The 24,650-nt window shown below is 40.7% G+C and overlaps 2 protein-coding genes and 1 long non-coding RNA gene across 9 annotated transcripts in view; 2 read left to right on the top strand and 1 right to left on the bottom strand.

Annotated features, from left to right (window-relative positions):
• The window catches only part of PI4K2B (phosphatidylinositol 4-kinase type 2 beta), a 43,577-nt gene extending 31,620 nt beyond the window's left edge, over positions 1 to 11,957 (top strand). For 4 of the 5 annotated variants that reach the window (XM_045017653.1, XM_045017652.1, XM_045017651.1 and 1 more), the window contains exons 6-10: positions 1,258 to 1,325; positions 2,891 to 2,990; positions 4,679 to 4,812; positions 6,345 to 6,404; positions 10,202 to 11,957. In XM_045017653.1, coding sequence (XP_044873588.1) covers positions 1,258 to 1,325; positions 2,891 to 2,990; positions 4,679 to 4,812; positions 6,345 to 6,404; positions 10,202 to 10,375 — 536 coding nt within the window. In that variant the 3' untranslated portion in view covers positions 10,376 to 11,957. The remainder of the gene's footprint in view (positions 1 to 1,257; positions 1,326 to 2,890; positions 2,991 to 4,678; positions 4,813 to 6,344; positions 6,405 to 10,201) is intronic. The other variant, XM_045017650.1, reaches the window with a different exon arrangement.
• The window catches only part of LOC123370837, a 29,220-nt gene continuing 14,817 nt past the window's right edge, over positions 10,248 to 24,650 (bottom strand). Inside the window, exons 3-5 of one of the 3 annotated variants that reach the window (XR_006579585.1) lie at positions 12,205 to 12,274; positions 11,931 to 12,042; positions 10,248 to 10,368 (exon numbers count right to left, since the gene is read on the bottom strand). This is a non-coding gene — a long non-coding RNA (uncharacterized LOC123370837). Of the gene's footprint in view, positions 10,369 to 11,929; positions 12,043 to 12,164; positions 12,275 to 24,650 lie in introns of those variants that run through there. The other 2 variants (XR_006579586.1, XR_006579587.1) reach the window with 2 other exon arrangements.
• ZCCHC4 (zinc finger CCHC-type containing 4) overlaps positions 14,200 to 24,650 on the top strand; it is a 21,216-nt gene continuing 10,765 nt past the window's right edge. The window contains exons 1-8 of the mRNA XM_045017646.1: positions 14,200 to 14,391; positions 15,325 to 15,443; positions 16,793 to 16,875; positions 17,737 to 18,012; positions 18,593 to 18,673; positions 18,976 to 19,048; positions 20,720 to 20,870; positions 21,415 to 21,515. Coding sequence (XP_044873581.1) covers positions 14,289 to 14,391; positions 15,325 to 15,443; positions 16,793 to 16,875; positions 17,737 to 18,012; positions 18,593 to 18,673; positions 18,976 to 19,048; positions 20,720 to 20,870; positions 21,415 to 21,515 — 987 coding nt within the window. The 5' untranslated portion in view covers positions 14,200 to 14,288. The remainder of the gene's footprint in view (positions 14,392 to 15,324; positions 15,444 to 16,792; positions 16,876 to 17,736; positions 18,013 to 18,592; positions 18,674 to 18,975; positions 19,049 to 20,719; positions 20,871 to 21,414; positions 21,516 to 24,650) is intronic.

Genomic DNA, 24,650 nt, shown 5'->3' with positions numbered 1-24,650 from the left:
ACAATAAAGACTCAGGAAATGTTTTTTGGCAAGTAGATTCCTTATTAGGCATATTAATACAGAACTTTGAGTAATTCATTTAAACTACAATAAAGAAACGTATTTTCTGCACCCCTCACAAGCAGTGCAAAGGCTTGGTTGGGGGAGTCGGGCAATGGAAGAGCTGAGGGGAGAGAAGTAATTGCTTGGAAGGCGTCTGGGAGTGAACCTAGAAGATTATGTTTTGGGGTTTTTTTAGTGGTGTGGGGGAGAGTGGAAGGGATTGTTAAGGATTTGGGGAGCCTCCTCCATGCAGACCATGGTTGACCCCTAGCCTCTCCCATTCAGTCATGCGCCTCTGCCCTTTTCCACGTGTCGCTGAACCCCCACTCAACCACCCCTACTCCCCCATTCCCATGTGGCCCTGCACCCCCACTCCAATTCATCCCCTGGCTCAATGTTGTCACTCCACTAGCTCCTGTACCCCCACCCCAATTTGTGTGACCCCCCCAGCAGCCCTGTGTGCCCTGCTCTATCCCCCCCACATATCCTGTGTTGCCTCCACCTGGCACTGTGGAGGAAGACAGTCTCTGACACCTCCCTCTCTGTGGCTGGCTGCTCTGGCCCATGAGCCAGCTGCCCTCTCTTCTGGCACCACATCAGCCCTGGGTGGGCGAAAGGTGTAATTGCAGCTTCCTGTTGCCTCCCCATCAGAATCAGTGGAGGGGGGGAATTTGCAGGGGGCATTAATTCTGTGCTTGCACAGTGGTGCAGAATTCCCTTAGAAGTAGATCTTTCCCCTTTGTGTGCTTAGCTAAATTTGTTAAAACATGGATTATCTTGGAGACAGGCCTTGCCCTTTCCCCACCAGCAGCCCAGAGCCGAATTCCAACTGCTGCTACTGACACTTCTCCCCTCCTCCCCACAACTTGATTGGAGAGAACATACGCAATACAGCCAACTTATTCTGAGAAAACAGGTTATAATGAATTCTGCTGACCTTCCTGATATTACATGGTTTGCTCAGCCAGAAAGGGAAGCTGAACATGAATATTTACATCTTTCCAGTTAATATAATACTAGTTTTTTTTCCCCCACAAACTCTAAAACAAGTGTATTTTGATAGAAAAAATATTTTTGTGAATATTTTCCCTTGTTGTTCTAATAACCATCTTCAATTCACAATAGAAACAAATCGTTTTACAACATTATTTTAAGATCAGCTAATTGTAAAAGACTTGCAAGTCCTCACAACAACTTTTGTTTTCCTTTTTGAAGACAGGGGCAATGATAACTGGTTAGTCAGATATGAAAAGCAAGATGATGATATTGATCTTTCCGATAAGGTAAGAAGAATTCTTTTTCAGAACTAGTCAGTTGACTCATAAAATTTGAGCAGTTTAGCTGGAATGCTGATGCACAATGTGGCTTAACTAGGAATGTGATAGTGTACTCCTTCTGGTGAAATATGTGGATTTCTGGTCAAATTAAAATACAGAGTGACCTGGATATAACAACTAATGGACTTCATATGGAAGTGGAAGCAACATTTTGTAGCACATGTGCTTTAGCAATAATGCTGTCTGCTAACATATACAAATGCAGTATCTTAGCTACTTTATTGATATGCTCTGTTCATCTAATACTTAGTCTTGGTTTTGTTGATTTAAATTAGATCCTTTGGGCTGTCTTGATGTACAGGAACTCCTCACTTAACGTTGTAGTTATATTCCTGAAAAATGCGACTTTAAGCGAAATGATGTTAAGCAAATCCAATTTCCCCATAAGAATTAATGTAAATGAGGGGCTTTAGGTTCCAGGGAAATTTTTTTCACCAGACAAATGACATATATAATACACACACACACACACACACACACACACAGAGTATAAGTTTGAAACAAACAATTTAATACTGGTACACTGTGATGATGATTATAAAGCTTGGCTGAGGTGGAGGAGTCAGAGGGTGGGATATTTCCCAGGGAATGCCTTACTGCTAAATGAACTAGCAATTGACTAAGCCCTCAAGGGTTAACTCTCACAACACTCTGCAAGGCAGCAGGAAAGGAGGGAGGGCAGGCAGAGACACACACCCTGCCTGTGAGAGAAAAAATGCTCATTTCCCCTTTAAGTAGCTGACCCCAAGCTTAAGTACACTGCCTTGTTAATTAAATCAGCTTGCTGAGCCCTGAGAAAGCAGCTACTGCCTAGAAGCTCCCTCCCTCCCTGGTGTGTCTCCCTCCCCCCGCTCTATGGAAGATGGGATAAGCGGAGTGCAGGAGCGGGGGGAGGGGGAGACACCCTGACATTAGCCCTCCTCTTCCCTCCTTCCCACGCACAGCAAGCAGGAGTCTCTGGCAGCAGCTCCAAGGCAGAGGACAGGAGCAGCACATGGCAGTGGGGGGAGGGACAGCTATTGCACAGGAAACTTAAGGGAGCTGATATGGGGGCTGCTGGTCCACCCTTGTTCTAATGATGCACCAGCTAACTGCAACAGGCTGCTCTTCCTGTAAGCAGTGGACAAAACAGATGGCTGCCAAACGACATTAGATGGAAGCATTTCTCAACTTTAAACTAGCATGTTCCCTAATTGATCAGCAACTTAACATCGAAACAACTTTAACCGGGACGACTAAGTGAGGAGTTCCTGTAGTTGCTTTTGGTCATTTATACTGTTTACAGGGGTGAATAAGTGGATCCAAACCTTATCCACCTGACTTGGCCTCATTTTGAGTACCCCCACTTAATGCCTTTATTTTTATTTATTTTTTTGTTCAGTCTAAAGCACTTGGGGTGTTACTAAACCAGCTATATTAAAAAAAAATAATGCAGTTTACTGTATACTTAATTCTGTGTATACCTTATGGATATTTCAATTACTAGTAACTTGGAGATGTTCTTACCCTAGGATATCCAATGGACTACCAGTAAAGAACCTGTTATTAAAATTGCTGCAATTGATAATGGTTTAGCTTTCCCCTTTAAACATCCTGACGAGTGGAGAGCATGTGAGTATTGAGTTCTTTAATCTTCAATTTGAGGGAATAACTGTCTTCAGACTGTAATTTGAGAATACTTACTATATTTTCACCACAGTAACTTTTGTTTTTATTGAACAATGGTGTATTTTTTCCTTGAGAAAATAAGCAAATACTGAGTGACTTTTTACTGTTTTTTGGAACGTGTTTGTGCTTCGTAGTCGCTCACTAGCTTTTTTTTTTCACCCCACTGTTAATGGATGTTACCAATAGGATGAATTGATATGAATACCTACTTAGATATGTGGGGTTGGAAGGGATTTAGGGATGCATCTTTCATGAGCCCTTTCTGCTTGCTATCATAAAATTTCTCTTGAGTGCTAAAATTCCCAGATTATTTCTGTAAATGGGAATGGTCCTATTTCTTCCTATTACAAAACAAGCTATTCTTCATCCTTTTGAAATGCTTATTGAAATTAGTAGACAAATACAAAGTGACATATAACTTCAGCCTTATTCTGTTGTACAGACGTTAAGGTAATCTTTACCTGGGACAGCAAACTTAAGTACAGTGGATGCTGGTTAATACCAATACCAATCTTAACTTTTGGTTAAGAGCAACATTTTGCTGAGAGTTGATCCCTAGTGGGATTTGGCTATTGGCCTCAGGCATGCTGCTTATTAACACTTTTTTGGAAGAAAGGCTGGCAGACTTGTGAGGCTGCAGCCAGGGAAGGAAGCACTGAGATGTGCCAGGCACTGGCCTCAGGCTGGTGTGTGGGTCTGCAGCCAGGGAAGGTACGTCCCAGCGCTTCCATCCCTAGCCGCAGCCCTGCAAACCTGCCTTCTGCTTATGGGCAACTTCCAGATAATGTAATTTTTTGCTGAGAACTGAGAAGTGACTATATGTGGAATCCACTGTATTGTGATACTAAAATTAATAAAATGTATACTGAACAGAAAAATAGTAATGCTCTTTAATCTCAGCATATAAGCCTCCTTAAATTGGACAAGATTGGTGCAATACTATTTGTAAAAATAAAACATGCATCTCAGTGTAGTTCAAAAGCCTTAACTCTGGGGTGCAGAGCTGCTTTTGTCTAAAAAGCATTATATAACTTACATAAACTTCATCTTATGTTCTTTCACAGATAGCATTGAGAAAAAAAGTTGCTAGAGTTGTTAATTTTTAATTTTCACGCTATTTTTAAGAAAATATTTTAGCAAGTTAAGATTGACTTTTTCTCAAAAATTATAGTTAGATTATATTTTTAAATCAAATAATCTGGAAGTAGTTTTAATTGATCATAGACGGTATTTCACTCCAAGACAAACTATATAACTGATGGGGAGATAGGGAAAGTAGAGACTTTTATTTTGGAACGAGTAACCTTTTTTATTTTTATTCTAGTAAATATTTGTTGTTACCCTAATTACCTTTTTAAAATTTCGTCTGTTGTCTCTCTGAAAAACTAAAGCCTTTACAGCAATCAAATTTAACTTGTAATTACGGGCAAACACAGTGAATGTAATAGTGGTAAACAAATTTGGAATATGATGTATGTAAATAACCTTTGGTAACTGTTGACTGACAGATGGTTTAGTATTTTGATACCTAATAACAAGTTATTTCCTAAGATTTCTGCCCGTATCGGATCATTTGATTTTAACTTCTACCTGTTAATTAATCAAGAAATTGAACTGTTTTTTCCCATTAGATCCATTTCATTGGGCTTGGCTTTCTCAAGCAAAAGTTCCTTTTTCCCAAGAGACCAGAGATTTGATTCTCCCTCGTATTTCTGACATGAACTTTGTACAGGATCTTTGTGAAGATCTTTATGAACTGTTCAAGGTGATTCAGAATTCATTTTTAATTGAGAGGGGATAGTTAATTGAGTAGTATATGTGGAAGGAAAATTTAATTGTTAAAAGCTAACTTAGAAACTTGTATTGCTTTATTTAATTATTTCACATTATGTGATACTACTTGTGCTTTACCGCTAAAGTAGGCAAAAGGGGTACATAGGCTGACATATAGTAGTCATACATCCCTCTCTGTAAATGTTATGCCCTTGTATTGTGCACGAAAGATTTGAAGTTGCTGGTAATCAACTTTATTGATGGGCAATAGTCTCCTTTCTTACACTTTAAATTTTATATAATCAATTAAAAATCACTAAACTAATAACTAAAACATGTATTTAAATACATTTGTCACTTAAGGTGCCTGACAACATGCACTTCAAATAAACAGTAATAACTTGGGGGGGAAAAGCTTCACTGTAATATCAGGTATTAGTCCAGCTGGTACATATTTAAAATATTTCATTTTACATGTGCCTTCAAAGCGATATTAAAACCTGTGTCATTCCATTAATGAATGGACTTCCAGTCAGAGGTTTTGTCAGTTTTATTTTAAGATATTCAAACCATATATTGTCGTGAATACACACACCCTTTTACTCTGTTTATTAAAGCATTGAACACAACTATAATCTTAGTAAAGGGGACTTATATAAATTCTAATCTTGTAAAATATGAACATTTATCATGCTGAATACTCCAAATGACCGGGGGGGGTGCATTCAGCATGCAATTCTGATTGGAAAAGTCGGGTCCTGAAACACATTCATTAATGTAATTTTGTATTTGTCTGACTTAAAATTATTAAAACACCACAATCAAAATTGTCACTAACTAACACCCATTGTTAGTCACAGTAGAAATGCGAAGGATTTAATGGATCTGGAGACAGACCTGTCCTTTCTCTCATATAGGTAGTTTCTGCACATTGGGGTTGAGTAACATTTATGGAAAGGTGGTTTTAAGCTTGCACTGTTCCTGCTCATGCTGTTTCTGTTTTGTCTTAAAGGGTACTGTCAACAGAAATACTCCACTTATATCTGAAACTTTTTACTGTTATAGGTAATACCTAATTAATTAAAACTGAAAGACAATAAAGAATCTATTTTCAGTTACTTTGCGCAGTTTATAGCGCTCTATTTTATACCCTGCCTTCCCTGTTTCCCTTATATAGGTCACCTTGTGTGATTCTTTCACACAATAATAGGTGAGACATATTTTAAAATCACAAAAAGAGAGAACCGGGGACAGCTGTAGTATCTGAAACTACTTCTAATTCACTTTGATGTTGACAGTGTCCCAGTCCAGTCTGTCATCTTTCACAGCTACTACACTTAATTTTATAATTGCTTTTGTACTGGGAATTTCCTTCCTAGTTATAGTTTGTCTCAATCATAAACTTTAAAATTTTACAAAAGGTCAGTGCAATTCTTAGAATAAGATTGTATTTCCAAATACATCTGGTTTTAAGAATGGTAAAATGTTTTGAAAATAACTGCTGTGTTTTTATTTTGAATAAAGACCGATAAAGGATTTGACAAGGCTACTTTTGAAAATCAAATGTCAGTGATGAGGGGACAGGTATGGCTGATTTTTAAATTCCTTACGACCCATTTTAAAAATTTTACCACTTAGTAAGATATTTAAGATTGTTGCTGTATTTCTTAATAGTTGCGTGATTTTTCAGATCTACCTGAAACTAACTGCTGTTAAATTGAAAGGGAGTTATGGGTGATTAATATCTCTGAAAAATCTAGCCAAATGGCCATGAAGGCTGAACTTAATGTTTCTTTCCTAGTGGTTGTTCCCATTCGTTAGGATAGAAATGAGGCAGCAGGGAAGCTTATATTGATGCTGGTATTTCTGTCTGTGTTTTACAGCTAAAGAAATTCCATTTCTGATGCTATTAATGTAGCATCTCTAACAGACTCTATAATAATTCAAAATTAAAGCTTAGTAAAAGGGTTTTATGGACTTTCAACAAAATATAGTGATATACTTTGATTAATAAACTGTATTTAGAGAAACTGGCATACAGCTAAATCAGCAATTGAGAAAATGAATTAAATTAGCAGTTAACTTGAGATAAATGTGAATGCTGAGGAAACGTCACCTGACCTTAACAGTATGTTTATTTCTTGAAAGACAGTTTTGTGAAACCTAGCACATCCTAAGTGTGTGACAGAGCAACAGAAACTCCTTACAAATCATTCATTGTACCACATGTTTACACCTTGGGATTTACAAATTAAGTGCATTTCAGTTAAACTGCAATTCAATCTTAAAGTATAGAATTCTATCTAGTGGTTTTATTGAGACTGATTCTGATCAAAATGCATACTTTTTAGTATGATGTTTACACAGTGAATTATTCCACTTTGAGTACTTTAGCAGTTTATGTAAACACAGATATACCTACTTCCCAGAATTATTGAATGAAATTTCAAAAGGATAAATTTCTTTCCACCTGTCTTGCGCACCTCTGGAGTACTACACAACCTGCTTGCTTAGCTGGCTTCTCTAGCATGTAACACACAGGTTATGCTCATTTTGCATCAATCATTAGTTGATTGGATCGCTTTGGAGTTCATTTTTAATATACAGTAACCCTCTTGGAGACCAAAGTCTCTGCCACCATAACTTTAGGATATTACATTTTATATTAGCTTTCTAGTCAAAACGTTGTAAGCCAGTAGATCTCCCAATGAAGTTACTATTTTAAGTTGAAGTGCTAGTCTGTGTGCTAATTAATGTATGTATGACTTGAACATAAGATTTGATTTGACAGAAAGTATGTCTTGTCAACAAAGTTTATTTGATTCTTTTTTAGGAGATTTACAAGTTTGGGGGTTACGTATGTTGCATCTATAGTTACCTTTGACTTTTGTGAAGCATTTGACTTAGTACTGTATGACATTTTGTTTAAAAAAGGGCACTATAAAATCTAGAGCGCACGTTGAATGGATTTAGAACTGGCTTACTGACAGATTTCAAAGTAGTTGTCATTGGGGAATCATCATTGAATGGGGGTACTTTTTGAGGGGTTCCACAGGGATCAATATTAGGCCCAATGTTAGTCAACATTTTTGTCAGTGATCTGAAAGTAAATATAAATACAGTGCTGATTCAAATTTATGGATGGCACAGACTGGTGGAAAAGGCCAGTCGTACAGATCGGGTGACCAGATGTCCCAGTTTTATAAGAACAGTCCTGATTTTGGGGTCTTTTTCTTCTATAGGCTCCTCTTATCCCCCACCCATCCCGATTTTTCACACTTGCTGTCTGGTCACCCTACGTACAGAATAATCTGGATTGCTTGGTAAAGTGGGCCAAGTCAAACAAAACGATTTTAATATAGCCAAGTGCAAAGTTAGAGGAATAAGAAATGCAGGTCATATCTACAGAAAGGGGGGCTGTATCCTGGAAAGCAGTGACTCTGAAAAGGATTTAGGGGTCATAGTGGACAAACAACTGAACATGCGCTCCCATGCAATGCTAATGCGATCCTTGGAGGTAGGGAAGTGAGTTTTACCTCTATATAAGGAATTGATGAGACATAATGGAATACTCTCTTTAAAAAATGCTGAATGCAGAACTGAATAATGTTGAAAAATTGGAGCAGGTACAGCAAAAAGCCATACAAAATGATTGAAACTGGAGAAAACTGCCTTGTAGTGAGAGTCTTAAACTAAATAGATTGAACTCTTTATCAAAAAGAAGATCGAGATGACTTCATTATAGTGTATAAGTACCTTCACAGGGAGAAGAGAAAGGGCTCCTAAATCTAGCAAAGAAGCAAGAAACAATGACTGGAAGCCGAAGCCAGACATTTTCAAATTAGAAATAGGTTATACACTCTTAACAGAGAGTGATTTAATCACTGGAACAAACTACCAAGGGAAATGATAGATTCTCTACCCCTTGATGTCGTTAAATCAAGACTGGGATGCCTTTCTGAAAGAGATGCTTTAGCCATAAACCAGTTATGAGGCTCAATACAGGGATAGCTGGGTGAAATTTAATGGCCTATGATATATAGGAGGTCAGATGGGATGATCTAATGGTCCCTTCTGGCTTTAAACTCTATGAATCTGATTTCCTTGTGCTCATGATTTCAGTCTGAACAATGCAGAAGTTATGCATGTTGAGTTTTACAGTGGCATTGTACAGGGTTAATCTGACCCTTTTTCATAGAAGTCCCTGGCATTGATGCTCTCTGAGTCAAATATGGGCCAAATATGGTACATTAAGTAGCTCTTCCAGCAGAAAAGCCAGTAAAAGCATATTTGTCAAAATGAACTGTTAGGCCTGGTTTCTGAAAGAACTTGTGAAAGAAGTTTGGTGTGTGGACATATGAAAGTCACATCCCCTTCTTCACAGAGTTATCACTGGGATGTATTCATCAAGCACCAAACTGATTCAAGTGAGTAACCTTCTCATGACATGCTGGTAACTTGCCACTGAAAATTGATTATTTAACAAAATAATTCTGCAAAACCTTTAATTTAGAATCAAGACAAATTCTAGTTTAGAAAAGCCTTTTTTAAATAATAGAGATCCAGCTAAGATTTTACTGTTCAATACCATATTCTCTTAAGAATTCTTAGACCCTTTTGTATTCCAAGCAATTTTCTGAAGATATTTCAAGAATTACACCAAAATGTCTGTTGACTCACAAGAGACATTGGATTCAGCACAAACTGAGTAGGCCTAGCAGCTACTAGCTGCATTCAGAGACATTCTCTTCCCTTAAGCCATGTATCTCAGGGATCCATGTAACTAAAAGCTTAGACACTTCTCTGTGTAAAGGCTATAATAGCATCACTAAAGTTCAGCATAGACTGGATGCCCTAACACTTCCCTTCTTGTAATGTAAAATTAAAAAAATTGTTCCGTTTCAAAGGTTTCCAGGGTTCATGAAAGACATGAGGGAATAACTAGGATAACTGCATTTTAGATGGGTTTTTAATTTAGCCTGTAATCATTCTCTTGTGATGTGAGACATTTCATAGCTAAAATCTTAGCTGGCAGACTTCTAAGCTAAGAAAATGTTAATGGCCCTCCTGTGTTTTAAGATATCGGTTTCTTTGGAGATGTGCTTGACTATGTAGACCTGAAAGCATTTCTGCATTCTTAACCTATTCCAGTAGTTCAGAAAGAACTTGCTTCACAAGATGTATTTAAGGCAGGGTTTGGTGTGTATGCTCTCAAGAGAAAAGATTAGTGGAACATTCAGCTGCCCAGTAGTATCTTATGTTGTTTTACTTGCAGTTTTAAAACAATGAGATTCTTTAGGAGAAAGATAACCGAGAAAATAGAATTACCAGAATCCTACAATCAAATTTTCATTGGGTACCACTTATTTTTATTTCTGCAGATACTAAACCTCACTCAGGCATTAAAAGATGGAAGGAGTCCAATTCAGCTAGTGCAGATGCCACGCGTGGTTGTGGAGCGAAGTAGTACTGGAAGTCAGGGCCGAATTGTTCATCTGAGTAATGCATTCACACAGACCTTTCATAGCAGGAAGCCTTTCTTTTCCTCCTGGTAGCAACATAAGAGGAAAGTAAATGTCTGTAATTCAGTAAGCTACTTTACACAAAAGGCTCTGCAATAATGTAATTCTGCTGTATACCGAGGACGCTGACTGCCAAAACCTCAAAACTTAACTTGAAAATGTAAAGATTTAAGAATTGTATTTTGAATGTAATCAAAGTTTACAATTTTTGTGTCAAAATTGTGAATCCTTATGTCAGGGAATGAGAGGAATTTGTCTATACTGTATTTTTATAGGCTGAATTCATACTAGAGGGAAAACTTACAGTTTACATATTCTGAGAGACTACTTTTGAATACAACATAGAAAAAATGCTTATTGTTGGATATAAATGTGAGCACATACAATTATAAACTGATCCTTTTTATATATGCTTTAGAAATGAAGCACAGCATGTTCTCTCTTTCTTTGTAAAAATGCTATTCAGTGTTACTGCTTACAGATGTCATAAGTTATTCCATGGGTTTTCATAGCCTAGTGAGTTGGAAAATTAAAATAAAATGGTCATGCATTTAAAAAAGTGCATTAGTGGCAATTTTTGAAACTTGAAAAATACTCCAAAGGTTTTTGAGTTGGGGACCAAAAAAGCACATCTTAGTTTAATCAGAATTAGGGCAAATTTTTGCCCTATGTGTGTACACAACTTCATTTGGCCTCAGTGGGAGTTATGTCCATGTATTGTTGGGTGAAATTTGGTCTTTAGCCTTTTAAGGATCGCTTTGTATATTTAAATAACTTACGGAAAATTTTCTGTAATATATTGTCTCCATAGGTAGCATTCTATAGTTCCATCATGACAACAAAATACTGCATAGTTTTGTTTAGAATTGATGGGTTGATTGCTAACACTATGTATGACAATTCAATTGAGTATATTAACTGACACCAAAGTAGTTCCCTGCCATTGTTGATTGATGAAAACACTGGAGTGTTGGTTATTGAGCCACCCCACTTGCAACATTTTAATTTAAACACTCTCCATTATTTATTGTGGCCCAGCAAAAGCAGAAAATAGATTGCAATGTGTAACGTACAGCAACACTGTCATTGGACTCCTTGCAACCCCATGTTTGTCTGCCACTTATTTGTTTTTATGTTGAAGCTACACAGTTTAAAATATAGGCTCATCTTCCACATTTGTGGCTTATGTAATATGGTAAATTATTTTTACTTCAGTGGTGTCCTTGAAGGTTAGGACCTGGGGTTGGGGAAAAACCTTTGTTACAAATATTGTTGCTTTTAGGAAACCTACAGTTTTTAAGTATTTCAGATATTGCTGTATTTTATAATTCCAAGCAATACTATTAATCCCAAGAACAAAATCCTTGTATACTGTTTTATATAATTTTGGGTAGATGTACATATTGTAGCATGTCAGGAATTCACTTGATTTGCTAAAATGTCTAAGCCTTAAATGTATAACTTACTGGACTGTGGTGTTTAAAATAAGATGGAGGCAGCCACCTTTATAAGGTTCTATGGCTTCAGTTTTTAGCTGAACAATTTCTTAAATTTTAAAGAGTATATTTAAGGTACTGGGCATGCTTACTTGCAATAAATGTCAGTCTGAAATGGACAGTTTGTGCCTCAGGTGTCTTATTTCTTAAGCTGGAAGAGGGCCTTTACAAAAGAGTAAGTGAAGTCTGCATCCAAACCACTTTCTACAAGATAAATTGTACATCCATGTAGAACATTATTCGAATTTTTTCAATATTACATATAATAGGAAAGAGTACAACAAAAAACACTTGCAATGCCATTAGTACTATACTAACAAACTTACATTTGTTTCTAATAAGCAGTTGGATATACTGGATACTAACTTTATTTTGCATACTTAACATTCTGTTGAGACTCGAGTACTTGATGTGAAGAAGCTGTTCAGCCATTCATCTATGATGAGAGTGAAACAAGAATTGGTATTCTGAAAATGGTTACATTATTTAGCTATTTAGTAAATATTCTTTACCTATCTAATAAGCACCAACAACAGAAGAAGAGGGTGAGTCCTGAATCCTGCCATTTCTATAATCACTTGACAAGTTATTAAAATAACTGCAGTTTCTATCATTTCCCTTATATCAAGAGTCACAGTATAAACGCATGTGCTGCCGCTCTGTTACAACTTGTCTCCTGCCAATGAATAGTAAGGAGCAAACAAGAATTCCTCTTGGCTGACTTTATAAATACTGTGAATAATATGCTTGTGAAATTAAGAAATGCAGGCAGCTTCACTCTAGTTAATGATCCTGTAGTTAGATACTTTTATTTTATTATCACCTGATCATTTCCCTTTGTGTTCTGTGTCCATATGTTGTCCAAGATAGCATGTACATGGCACACTTACTCATCTACACAGCAAAGAAAAAACAATGGCTGGCCTGTGCCAGCTGACTCAGGCTTGCAGGGCCAGGGCAGTGGGGCCGTTTCATTGATGTGTAGACTTCCGGCATTGGGCTGAAATTCAGACTCTAGGACCCTGCAGGGCCCAGGAGCCCAGAAGTCTACACAGCAATGAAATGGCCCCAAAGCCTGAGTCCCATGAGCCTGAGTCAGCTGGCATGGGCCAGCTGCAGGTTTTTCTTTGCTGTGTAGATATATCCTTAATTACCAAAGAAGAGAGTAGGATTTTCCATATCCCTTTTTTCTTTATTTTAGTTGAGGGTGACTCCTTGTTTTGAGAGTGTGTGTGTGTGTGTGTGTGTGTGTGTGTGTGTAAAACATTTGAGAAGGAGCAGAGGTCCTATGGAGTCACACGGACTGCACTTTTACCATGGGAAGATAAACTTTCCACCTGCTAGTTTCAGAACCAGTATTGTTGAAAGAAGCAACTGTCCAAGTCAGAAGGGCATTCTGTGGTAGCTGATTTCTATATTTATCTGCCAGTTGACAACCTCCACTTGGCAGCTGAGAGACCAGCTGGGTTTTCTTATCCTGTATCTATGACTAGTAATAAAGGTTGTGCAGGCTAAATTCTGCTCCATGTGACATGTGTGCAACTCCCCTATATTCAGTGGGGTTGTATAGATGTGATGAGCACTCACTAAAGAATTTTGATTGAGAAGGAATAGAATGCAGTTCATCCAATCTCAGCTGTGTTGATTCTGTAGGTGAAATTGGCTTCCACAGCAGTAAAAACTTGTTTGTCTGAAGTTGGAAAACAACTCTTGTGCAAAGGGATCAGCTGCAGGTGAAACTTTTCCCTGTGCTGAAGTCAAATTTCAGAGTAGGCCCACAGCGAGGTCTACTTGTGCAAAACCACCCTTTCTGTCTGTGTAAGTTAATGTGCATGAAAAATGTCAATTTAAAAGGTAACTTTTTAAAGTATAAACAACTTGACCATGTGGATGTCGCACTCCAAGAGCAGTGATACAGACAAATCTGATAAAACCTATTAAAATACTGTTCCAGTTCAGCTGGTTCCTGTTGCAGTCTAAGGAGAAGACGTCCCCTGCATTACACCCACATTTGAGAAGCCTGTTTTGAGTGTGGCTGAATGATGAGAGGTGGGGGAACCAATGCAGAACAAGAAAAACAAGGGCTAGGTGGACTCTCAGCTCTCTTCCTACCTCCAGCAAGGAGGTACTGTTTTTAAAAGATGTGCGAGAATAAATTTCAAAAGGGGGTCTGGGGCGCGCAAGTACAGCCGCAGCTCTCTGTGCGGGTGGGGGCGAGGGAAGGGACAGAAGTGAGGAAATTTGTCATTTAACTAGGGATGCAAATCCCCGGGGCTACCCACCTGCGGCGGGCGCTCCTCCGGCCACGGGGTGGCGCTGCAGGCGCCGCACGCGGCGTGGGGTTTGCCCGCGGGGATCACCGCCCCATGCCGGCGGTGTGCGCTAAGGCTGCCGGGACAGGGGCATAGCAACCTGCGGCGGGAGCCGCGCACCGGGGCTTGGCGGCTGACATGGAGGATGCGGCGGCCGGAACCGAGAGGAATCTGCGGGGCTCGGGGGTAGCGGTGCTGCTGGGGCAGGAGTCCGGCCGGCCCGCTCCCTGCTGCCCGCACGGTGAGTCGGGGGGTAGCGCTGCCCTGAGCCCGGCCTCTGGGAGGGGAGCAGAAGGCAGCGGGCTTGGGGGGAGCTCAGGGGAGAATGGGGGCTGGTTGGAGGGGAGCGGAGGGAAGTAGGGAGGGTCGGGGAAGGATGTCAGGGGAAGGAAAGGTGGGGCCGGGCAGAATGGGGGCTGGTGGGAGGGGAGGGGCAGGAAAGGTGGAGCTGGGCAGAATGGGGGCTGGTGGGAGGGGAGGGGAAGGAAGGGTGGGGCTGGGCAGAATGGGGGCTGGTGGGAGGGGAGGGGAGGGCAAGGAAGGGTGGGGCTGGGCAGAATGGGGGCTGGTGGGAGGGGAGGGGAAGGAAGGGTGGGGCTGGGCAGAATGGGGGCTGGGGGGAGGGGAGGGGAAGGAAAGGAGGGGCTGGGCAGAAGGGGGGCTGGTGGATGGGGAGGGGAAGGAAGGGTGGGGCTGGGCAGAATGGGGGCTGGTGGGAGGGGAGGGGCAGGACGGGTGGGGCTGGGCAGAATGGGGGCTGGTGGGAGGGGGGGGGCAGGAAGGGTGGGGCTGGTGGGAGGGGAGGGGCAGGAAGGGTGGGGCTGGCAGAATGGGGGCTGGTGGATGGGGAGGGGAAGGAAGGATGGGGCTGGGCAGAATGGGGGCTGGTGGGAGGGGAGGGGAAGGAAGGGTGGGGCTGGGCAGAATGGGGGCTGGTGGGAGGGAGTAGAGGCCAGCGGGGATTGATGGGGAGGCAACTTGAGACGGGAAGGGGCTGGAGAGAACGGGGGCTAGTTGGAGCAGAGCAGAGGGGAGGTAGGGAGGGTCGAGGAGGGATGGCCATAAATATATCTCAAATTAATTCTGTAATCCCTTATAACTAGTGTTGTAGGAAATGGAAAATTTGCATTTTTTTTCTTTTAAATGTACTGATCTCAGCCCATTTCTCCTTTAGGTCCTACTCTTCTGTTTGTAAAGATTAGCCAAGGAAAAGAAGAGGGAAGAAGATTTTATGCTTGTTCAGCATGTAGAGATAGGAAAGACTGTAATTTTTTTCAATGGGAAAATGAGAAGGTAAGAAAATACTATTTAAGATATGGTAAACATTTTTTTTCCTTTTGTGTGTATATATATTTGAACTGAAGATTTCTTTTATCTGAGAAAGTTCCAACTGTCGGACGAAGAGAATGGGTTAAATGGTGAAATATCCCTGCAGCTCTGGGGATCCAGTTTCAAATAGGATTTGCTTTCAAAGGAAGTACAGCTGAGGTTAAATGTCACTCTATGTGAATATTACAAAACAAAACACAGTTCTTTGCACCCCCTTTCCTGATTTGTATGTCTTTGCTTAGACAATTTAAAAAGAATGTTAACTGAGGATTGATGAGCATTGGTGGAGCTCAGAGGGGATAGCTTGCAACAATATCTTCCCACTGGACTTGATGTTATCATTTCTTCATGTTCATGAGTGTGTAACTTATCTATTTCTCTAATACTATTCTCAACATATCTGTGCATGATTCAAACTGGATCTTAAAACTCACTTCTAAGGGGATCATATTAACGCAGAAGTTTATTAATCAGGTTCTTAAGCCTTGCACCCCTTGGTCTGCTGTTCAAACCCAGCTGTTTGGCAGTGAGGAAAAGTTGTCTAACTTGAAAACTGTGTGTGATGTCTATACACTGGATTGTGTGGAGTGAAGTGGTGTTGCCAGTGGATAAACATGTGTCTATACAGGAATTATACATACTTTGCAAAGCCACTACTATAGGTTCCTTGGTTCCCAGTCCATTAAACTTCACTGCCTTCCATTGTGTCCTTTAAATAAACTAGTTTTGTCCTTTCTTTGTAGATGTTTTGCAGCTGCATTAAAAAAGTTAAATAAAATCTGACAAGAAGTGTGAATTTCTTATAGGAGTAAAATAAATACTTGGGGAGGGCCAGTCATACCTTCAGGACAGCTACAAGGCCTTGATCCTCCACCTATTGATGCCAATGGCAAAATTCTCATTGTCCTCTGTGGCAGGACCAGGCTATACTCCATACTGGGATTAAGATCTCATTTAGACTGTGGTATCCTTTAGCAGTGGATAAATCCTTCTCTCCACTGCAAAAGAACATTTTTGATTTCCCACTCCTGGTTTTATTATTATAGAAGGATGAAAAGAAGAGAATTTATCCTTTCATAGGATGTTTGAATTCTTCCACGGAATCACCTTCCCAGTATGTTGAATGCTGTCATGATCTCCGCGGGGATTGTCGGAATTTTTCTGAATAGTACAATCTTTTGCAGGGATAGTCAGGTGCAGAAATAGAAATGTTAGGTCTTTGGGATTCCATACTTTTTTTCAACAGAGAAGTGTGAACTTTTCATATAGCATAGTTAGGTTCACACCTTTGTTTACATTTTCTATATCTGCAGGTGTCAGAAGCTAGACTTTCAGCGCGAGAAGAAGTTAATAGAAGTTGTCAACCCTCTTTGTCACACAGACAGAACATGGAAAGGTATTGTTACTATGTGCATTTTCATTACTAAATATGAGCATGTAGTTAGTTTAGGTACATCAGATGTACTGATCATCCCTCCATTATACTAATTAAAAATATGAAAAATTACAGACAAGATTTGGGAAAGTAAGAACCAGTCAACTATGAAGACAAAATTACATGAAATGTTTCCTTAAATTGTCATCTCTTCACGGCAGGGACTGTATCTTTGTATGAGTGGACAGTGCCTAGCACATTTTTTGTGGGCACTAAGGTAATAAAAAGAATGTAGGTCAGCAGTAGTAGGAGTTCAAATCAAGTGGTGAATGCAGTTAGAGAATAATATAAAAATGATTAAGTGAGCTGGATAGCACAGCCTAAAGGAAATGTACACTACCGAATATTTCATAAAGGTCTTGCTGTCCTCCTACTCCAGAGTTTTTAGAAGAAGTTTTTGCCCCAGGCCAAGGGTATTACTGACCATGTTGCTGCTAGAAGTCTGGAGGGGGCCCAATGTCTTCAGTTACTAAGGTCATTTGAACCTTTAGCACCAAAAGAAAAAGGTTTCTACCACTTGAGTTAAAGGAGTAGCTCTTTAGCTGGTAGCAGGAATAGGTTCTTCTCTATGTAGACCAGCCTCTGGGGAGATTTACAACACACTTAGCCCCCATGCTACACCCTTCTCTTGTCAAGTAAGGCTTTTCTCAAGCATGCTGTTGAACATTTTTTTCTTAACCATTAATTGATTGAGGTGCAGTACCTTTGAAACAGTGCTATTTTATTGTTTAAACTTTTATAAAATACTTGGACTAATTTCATACTTTCATTCAATGGTTTGTTTTGTAAAATTGGTTCCTCATTTTATCTTGTATTTTGAAGGTATAAGCAGTTTGGTCTGTTGCCAACATCAAAAAGGAAATTTTGTCAAGAATGCCAGCAGTTGCTGTTGCCCATGGAGTGGGGAAAACACTCTGGCCATCAAGTACTTAGTGATCTCTCCATTGCCCATTTACAAAGGCCCAGTCAACTTTTGTGTCCACTGAAGAATAAGAAGACAAATGCACAGTATTTGTTTGCAGATAGAAGCTGTCAGTTTCTGCTGGACCTTATTATTGCACTAGGATTCAAAAGAGTGCTCTGTGTTGGCACACCAAGGTATGTTAGTAAGCATCAATATGTCAATAGAAATACTTGTTACTAATTTGCTTAGTCCTTTTTCGTACATGATTGAGTATCTAGTAGAAGAGTTCTCTCCCTCTGTATGTGACATTAAAAGTGCCTTCATGAGCTCTGGTTCGAAGTGCTTGGTATTGCCAAAGCAGTTTATGAAGATGCAGGTAGGGAAGACCTTATAAATATTATAGTGAAGTACCAACACTCATTCATTCATTAGAAAGTAGAGTTTTGCTGTTTTCCATGGTAGTGGCACTGAAGTGCACTGGGTTTCCCCTTCACACAAGAAGCCTTTTTATTTAAAAAAAAAAGTGTTGAGAATTCTGATGGGCTTAACAATCTCCACTGCTTTTTAATCTCTGATATTGTGTTTCAGGTAATGGGACATTTCTTTCTAACTTTAAATATTAGTGAAATTCAAAGATTGATCAAACTGAAATCTCCCAAATTCAAGTTATTTCATCTGAAAAATAAGTTTTTTTCTTTATCTAGTTGACTATTTTCTGAAGCACTCATGATATATGATATGATATGTAAAACTGCTTTGCTTTAATTACTTCAGGCTCCATGAGTTGATCCGATTAAAAGTGTCACGAGAACAGGAGTCCAGTGTTAAAAGCCTTCTGCTAGATATTGATTTCAGGTAGGTTTTGCTAAGTGTGTGTCTGGGAAACATACACACACTATTTTTTCTGTGCGGTTTACTTTATTTTTAATTTTTGCCATCTGTTCTTTTTTCCCCCTAGCCAGGATCCATGAAGTATACTTGTTTTCCAACTAGCTCAGTGATTGGCCAATATAAGTACTTCTGCACTCAGCCTGCCAAGATCATTTGTAATTAAGCAGTCATGGCCCTGTGCTCACAAGTTTTCCCCCTAAATCTTGTTACTAACATACAGGAATTTATTTATATGTTTTCTATTACATTGAAAACTTACTTTACAGGTATTCACAGTTTTATACAGAGGAAGACTTCTGCCACTATAATATGTTTAACCATTATTTCTTTGGTGGAGAGGTAAGGGCCAGTCAAATTCCCTGAACGTTTTCTCAAAACTGTGTATGTTGTTCATGTAGAATTTTGTTCAAATTACTAATATAGTCCAAAATATTACAAAGTGGTTACCATAATGTAATGCCCAGCAAACTCTACTTTAGATCAAACAATAGCAGTGTCTGTTTCTTCAGTAACTTATACCGTTATATCCAAGAATAAGTGCCTATTTTCCTTAAACTATTTTGTATTAAAGAGAAAAAAACTAAAAAGTAGTTAATCAGTACAAGTTATTTTCTCCAGTCTGAGAAGTGAATTCATAAAAATGGCCCCACCCTTCTTAGCAGATTACTCCCTTTGTGTCTTCAGAGTCCTATCTGCTGGCTATTGCTTTTTGCTCCAGTTAGTCTTGCAGATCCAACACCGTGAAGAGGGAACAAGCTTCCCATTTGTGAATCGCTAACAGAATGTATTATTAAAGTCCCACTGAAGACAGTGGGATTACACTGGTCCACTAAGGGCAGGATTTACTACAAATGTGCAAGATTGAAATATCTCAGCTTGACTCTCTGAAGTGAGGACAAATATGTAGTATTTACAGTTAGTAAAAACATCTTTTTACAGTTATACTGAGCACTTTTGGTCTGGGAATCATTGAAAAGAAACATGCAACCCCACAATGCCATATTTATAGTCACTTTCCAGAGTACAACCATACTGTAATATAATTTACAAATTTGAGATTTTCTGACAATACCTTCATCCAAGTAATTTTACACAATAAATGTTACGGTAGCTACCAGCTTATAACAACATATCTATTGCTTTTAACGTTGACTCAAAAGTAATAAATTAAACTAACATTCAGGAATGAAACTAGCTATTTGAGGTTTCAGTTCCATAATAAACTTTTCTTGCTTTCTTGGTTCAAATCCAATCCTTTATCATTCTATTAAAGTATTACTGTATCTCACACTTTTTTTTTTTTTTAAAGTATTAGGGATAGTTACACCTCATTGTAGTTTAATTTTTTTTAACTTATGGGAAGTCTCAAATGATTGGCACTATAGAAATGTATAGATAATAGTATAATAAATCATTTGAAGCTATTAAACCACTGCACTTTTTTGGACATGGTTGTACATGATTGTTTAGAATGTTAGTAGAATACTAATCTAGATGTGCAAGGCTATCAGTGGAAATCCAGCTTCAGAATGGAATATTGGTTTCTGAAAGTAATAGATTTGGTAATGATATGGAATGAACTGGTGACTTTATCCTAATTTCTAGCGGGGTGGCTATTTACCATCTGCATTCATAATTTGCACTAATTGCCAGCCAAGGGAAAAGAGCAAATATTGAATGAACATTGAGACTGAGAGGCTACTCTCAATCCTAGCGGCCTCCATCCCTCCAGGTCAAGGTTAGGTCCCAATAAGAAGGGCACTGTTAGGAAGCTCGAACTGTTGCTGTCCTTACTATATCTAGCCTATGAAAAATAAAGGACTCAGTGTTCTCAATCTAACAATTTTCACAAACACTAAATTCACTAAAAAATTGAAAGGCAATACACATTTTCAGACTTCTAAAAGGAAACTACAAGTGTATAAAAAAACAAATATTTTTAATAATGTCTGATGCTGTCCTTAAACTTTTTGAGCTCTTTTTCTGGAAAGTAACCTATATCTCCTGAAGGCTGCACATGAAATCTGTAGAAAATTCTTGCATCAAGAGAAAGGTGAAGGAGTCATATTGGTGACTGATCCCCCATTCGGAGGTTTGGTGGAGCCCTTGGCTTTTAGTTTCAAAAAGCTGATTGCAACATGGAGAGAGACACAAGAGGAAGGTATTTGTTACAAGCAAATAAGATGAGTTAATAACTTCATCACCCCGTAATAATAAACTACTGTTTAAAACAGTACCTAACTCTTGAGTTGATGTACACAGATTTTCATTCTAGTTTCTAAAGATGTAAGACCAATATGCTAAATTAAATGTATGTTTTAACTAATGGTTGAGGTGCTCTTTCAAAAATATGACTAATAATATCCTGACATTGTAACAAATCACTTTCTTTATACAAAGGTTCTTTTTTTTTTTTTTATTTCTTCTATATTTGTTTTGTGGATAAGACGTTAAACAAATGTCACTTTCACCTGTCCTTGGTTGTTGTCTACATGGAAGCTAACTTCCCAGGTAAACTTACTGCTAGGAGCTGGATAGAACCATAGTGTCTGGCTAACATTCTGCCCTCTTAATGGAATTGGTTCCATGTGAGCTATTGTCACACACATCATTGCATTGAGTGCATAAATATTAGTAAATTTTCATGCAGTTCATTCTGCTTTCCTTATTTAACAAAAAATATATCTGAAACTTTTTATTATTAGATCACAGCAGCAAAGAGTTGCCCATTTTTTGGATATTTCCATACTTCTTTGAGTCTCGCATTCTTGAATTTTTCCCAAGCTTCAGTATGATGGATTATCAGGTATGACCAAATCTAATTAATGCTCTTAATTTACACAACACATACAAGAAATTCAAATGAACTGGACTGTGGATAATCAGAATACTTTTGTGCAAAAGGCAATTTGTCTTCAACTTCATGCTTTATTGTGCAGCAGAGCGAACACCACAGCATCTGTCAAGTTATTTCTGTACCTGATACATGTATGCCACATTTATATTGGTGATCTCTCAGATAAACTGTGGAGCAGTGTGATGCCTTTATCAAGCTCCTTTGACACTTCAGCTGCCCTGCTATCCACTAATCCTACTCACTTGAGATGCTTTTAATATAACAAAGCTTTGGGCTTGCCCACATGGGGTCATTCAGGAAAGTTAATCATTAACTAAGGGTTTGTCTATATTTAAAATGCTACAGCAGCACCATTGCAGCGCTTCAGCGTAGACGCTTATTACAGTGACGGGAGAGGTTCTTCTGTCTCTGTAGTTAATCCACCTCCCCAAGAAATGTTAGCTAGGTCAACAGAACAATTCTTCCATCAACCTAGCTATGTCTCTCAAAGGTGGATTTTTCAGATCCTTGAGCAATGTAAGTTTTCAGCGTAGTACAGCTCTAAGGTCTGAATTTAAAGTGGATTAGTTAAACTGCATTAAACCTCTGTGTGGACATTCTCATTTAGAATTAAAGTGGCCTTAATTCGGTTTAATGTAATTCATTTCCAAAGTGAATATGGCTTTTTTAATTCTGAATGAGTGTGTCCACGCAATGATTTAATGCAGTTTAGCTACTCCATTTTAAATTCCCACCTTTAGTTAATTTTGATTAATTTTTCTATGGCCTACACTACAGACCTCTATCAGTATAACTGTGTCACGGGGGGGTGAAAAATCCACACTCTTGAGCAGCATAGTTATACCACCCTAACACCCCCCCCACCCCACCCCCGTATAGACAGTGATGTGTCAGTGGGAGAGCTTTTTCCGCTGACACAGCTATTGCTTCTCGGGGAGGTGGATTAACTGTGCTTATTGGAGAGCTCTCTCCCATTGACATAGTGTCTTCATTTAAAGTACTACAGTGGCACAGCTCCATCAGGGCAGCTGCATGAACATAACACTTTAAGTGTAGACTTGCCCTGAATATCCCTTGTAGACAAGCTCTTTGAGTTACTCAAACAGCTGTCTTAAATTCCACATTTAGGGAAAGTAAACTGTTTGGGGCTTATTTATTTATTTATCTTACCCATTGGGCCAGTGAAGTTTTGTAACTTTCAATCCTGGACCAATGAAAAGCTGACGGTCTGTTTCTCACAACCCCTCAGGGATAGAAATGGAATCTGTATACCATTGGAAACATTCTTTCGCAAATGCTTGTTCTAAGTGTCAGGGATAAAGCAATGAAATGGTTTTGGCTCCATGAGTGGATACATGTAATTCATAAAGTTGTTTGCTTGTTGTACTATATCAAAGGATTTGTATCTGTGAGGTCATTTGTGTTGTATGGATGTCTGTTAGAAGTATATTAAAACATCTTTCCATGTGAAACAAATGTTTCTTCTTCGAGTGATTGCTCCTATCCATTCCATTGTAGGTGTGCGCGCCGCGCGTGCACGGCTCTTCGGAACATTTTTAGCCTAGCAACTCCGGCGGGCCGGCTGGCGCCCCCTGGAGTGGCGCCGCCATGGCGGCGCATATATACCCCAGCCGGCCCGTCCGCTCCTCAGTTCCTTCTTTCCGCCCGTGACAGCTAGTAGGAACAGTGGAATGATCTGCTTTCCTCCACAGCTTAGCGTTCTCCGTTAGTTAGTGTATATAGTTGTTATAGTTGTTAAGTCTTCTTAATAGTTCTATAGTTAGTGTTACGATAGTAATTAGGGAATTAGAGGGGTTAGCCCTCTTCTTCCGCCCCGGTGCGGGCTTATGCCCGGACCGGCGGGTTTCAAGCCCTGCGCGGCTTGCCAGCGGTCTATGCCGGTGAGTGACCCGCACGACTCCTGCCTCCGCTGTCTTGGAGAGTCGCACCGGTCGGACAAGTGCCCCATCTGCGTCGCTTTCAGGCCTCGCACGAGAAAGGAGCGGGACTCACGCTTAAAACAACTCCTCATGGAGTCAGCACTCCAACCGCCGGCACCGGCACCGACGGCGCCAAAGACTGCCTCAGCTAGCGGCGCGCCGACCGCTCCCAGCCGCCCCGGTGCCGATGCACCTCGGCACCCGGCACCGAAGACTCGGCACCGCTCCCCCTCCCCGGGGAAGAAGCGCAAAGTGCCGAAAACGGTCTCTGAGAAGCACAAGAGACCGTTAGCCCAGCCGCCTCCGACTGTAACGGTGCAGGCTGAGGCTGTGCACAAAACGTGCACCGTGCCGTCGACTCCGGCGCCGCAAGGCCCGTCGAGTCCGGCACCGCCCAGCTCCCCGGTACCTACCGAGGAGGAGCTGAGGCTGCCGTCCACGCCCGAGGCATTCGCGACGGCAAGACACTTGATTGACCTTACCGCTGATGCAAGCGCTCAGCTGCCGTTGCCACCGGTGCGGACTCTCAAATCTATGGGGAAGCCGCTTATGATGCACCCCCCGTCCCCGGCCGACCGAGCTGATCGCAGCACCGCCGCCAGATCTCGATCCCGGTCTCGGTCATGGCACCGATCTCCGCCGCACCGGGCACGACGATCCACGTCGAGACGACGCTCTCCGTCCCCTCGCCGGTCGCAGTCCCGGTACCGCTCCCAGTCGCGGTACCGGTCGCACTCCCGACGACGCTCCAAATCCAGGTCGCCCAGTCGCCGGCACCGCACCAGGTCCGGCTCCAGGCACCGCGACAGGCGTCGAGAGTCACGAAGCCGCTCCAGGCGCCGCCGCACGCGGTCCAGATCCGCATCCCGGCACCGTCGGTCGAGCTCCCGGCACCGTCGCTCGCGCTCCCGACGCCGCAGGTCGAGCTCCCGGGGCCGCCGGTCGAGCTCCCGGGGCCGCCGGTCGAGCTCCCGGGCCCGAAGGTCAACCTCCCGAGGCCGAAGGTCAAGCTCCCGGCACCGCCGGTCGACCTCCCAGCACCGAGCCACGCGCAGGTCCCGTTCGCCGGCTACACCACATGACAACCGGCACCGCCCGTCGGCACCGCGGGGACACTTCACTCCGGCACCGGACGTCCGCCCGG

Source organism: Mauremys mutica, chromosome 5 (genome assembly GCF_020497125.1).
Source record: "Mauremys mutica isolate MM-2020 ecotype Southern chromosome 5, ASM2049712v1, whole genome shotgun sequence".
Classification (NCBI taxonomy): Eukaryota; Metazoa; Chordata; order Testudines; family Geoemydidae; genus Mauremys; species Mauremys mutica.
This window is presented reverse-complemented; position numbering and strand designations above follow the sequence as displayed.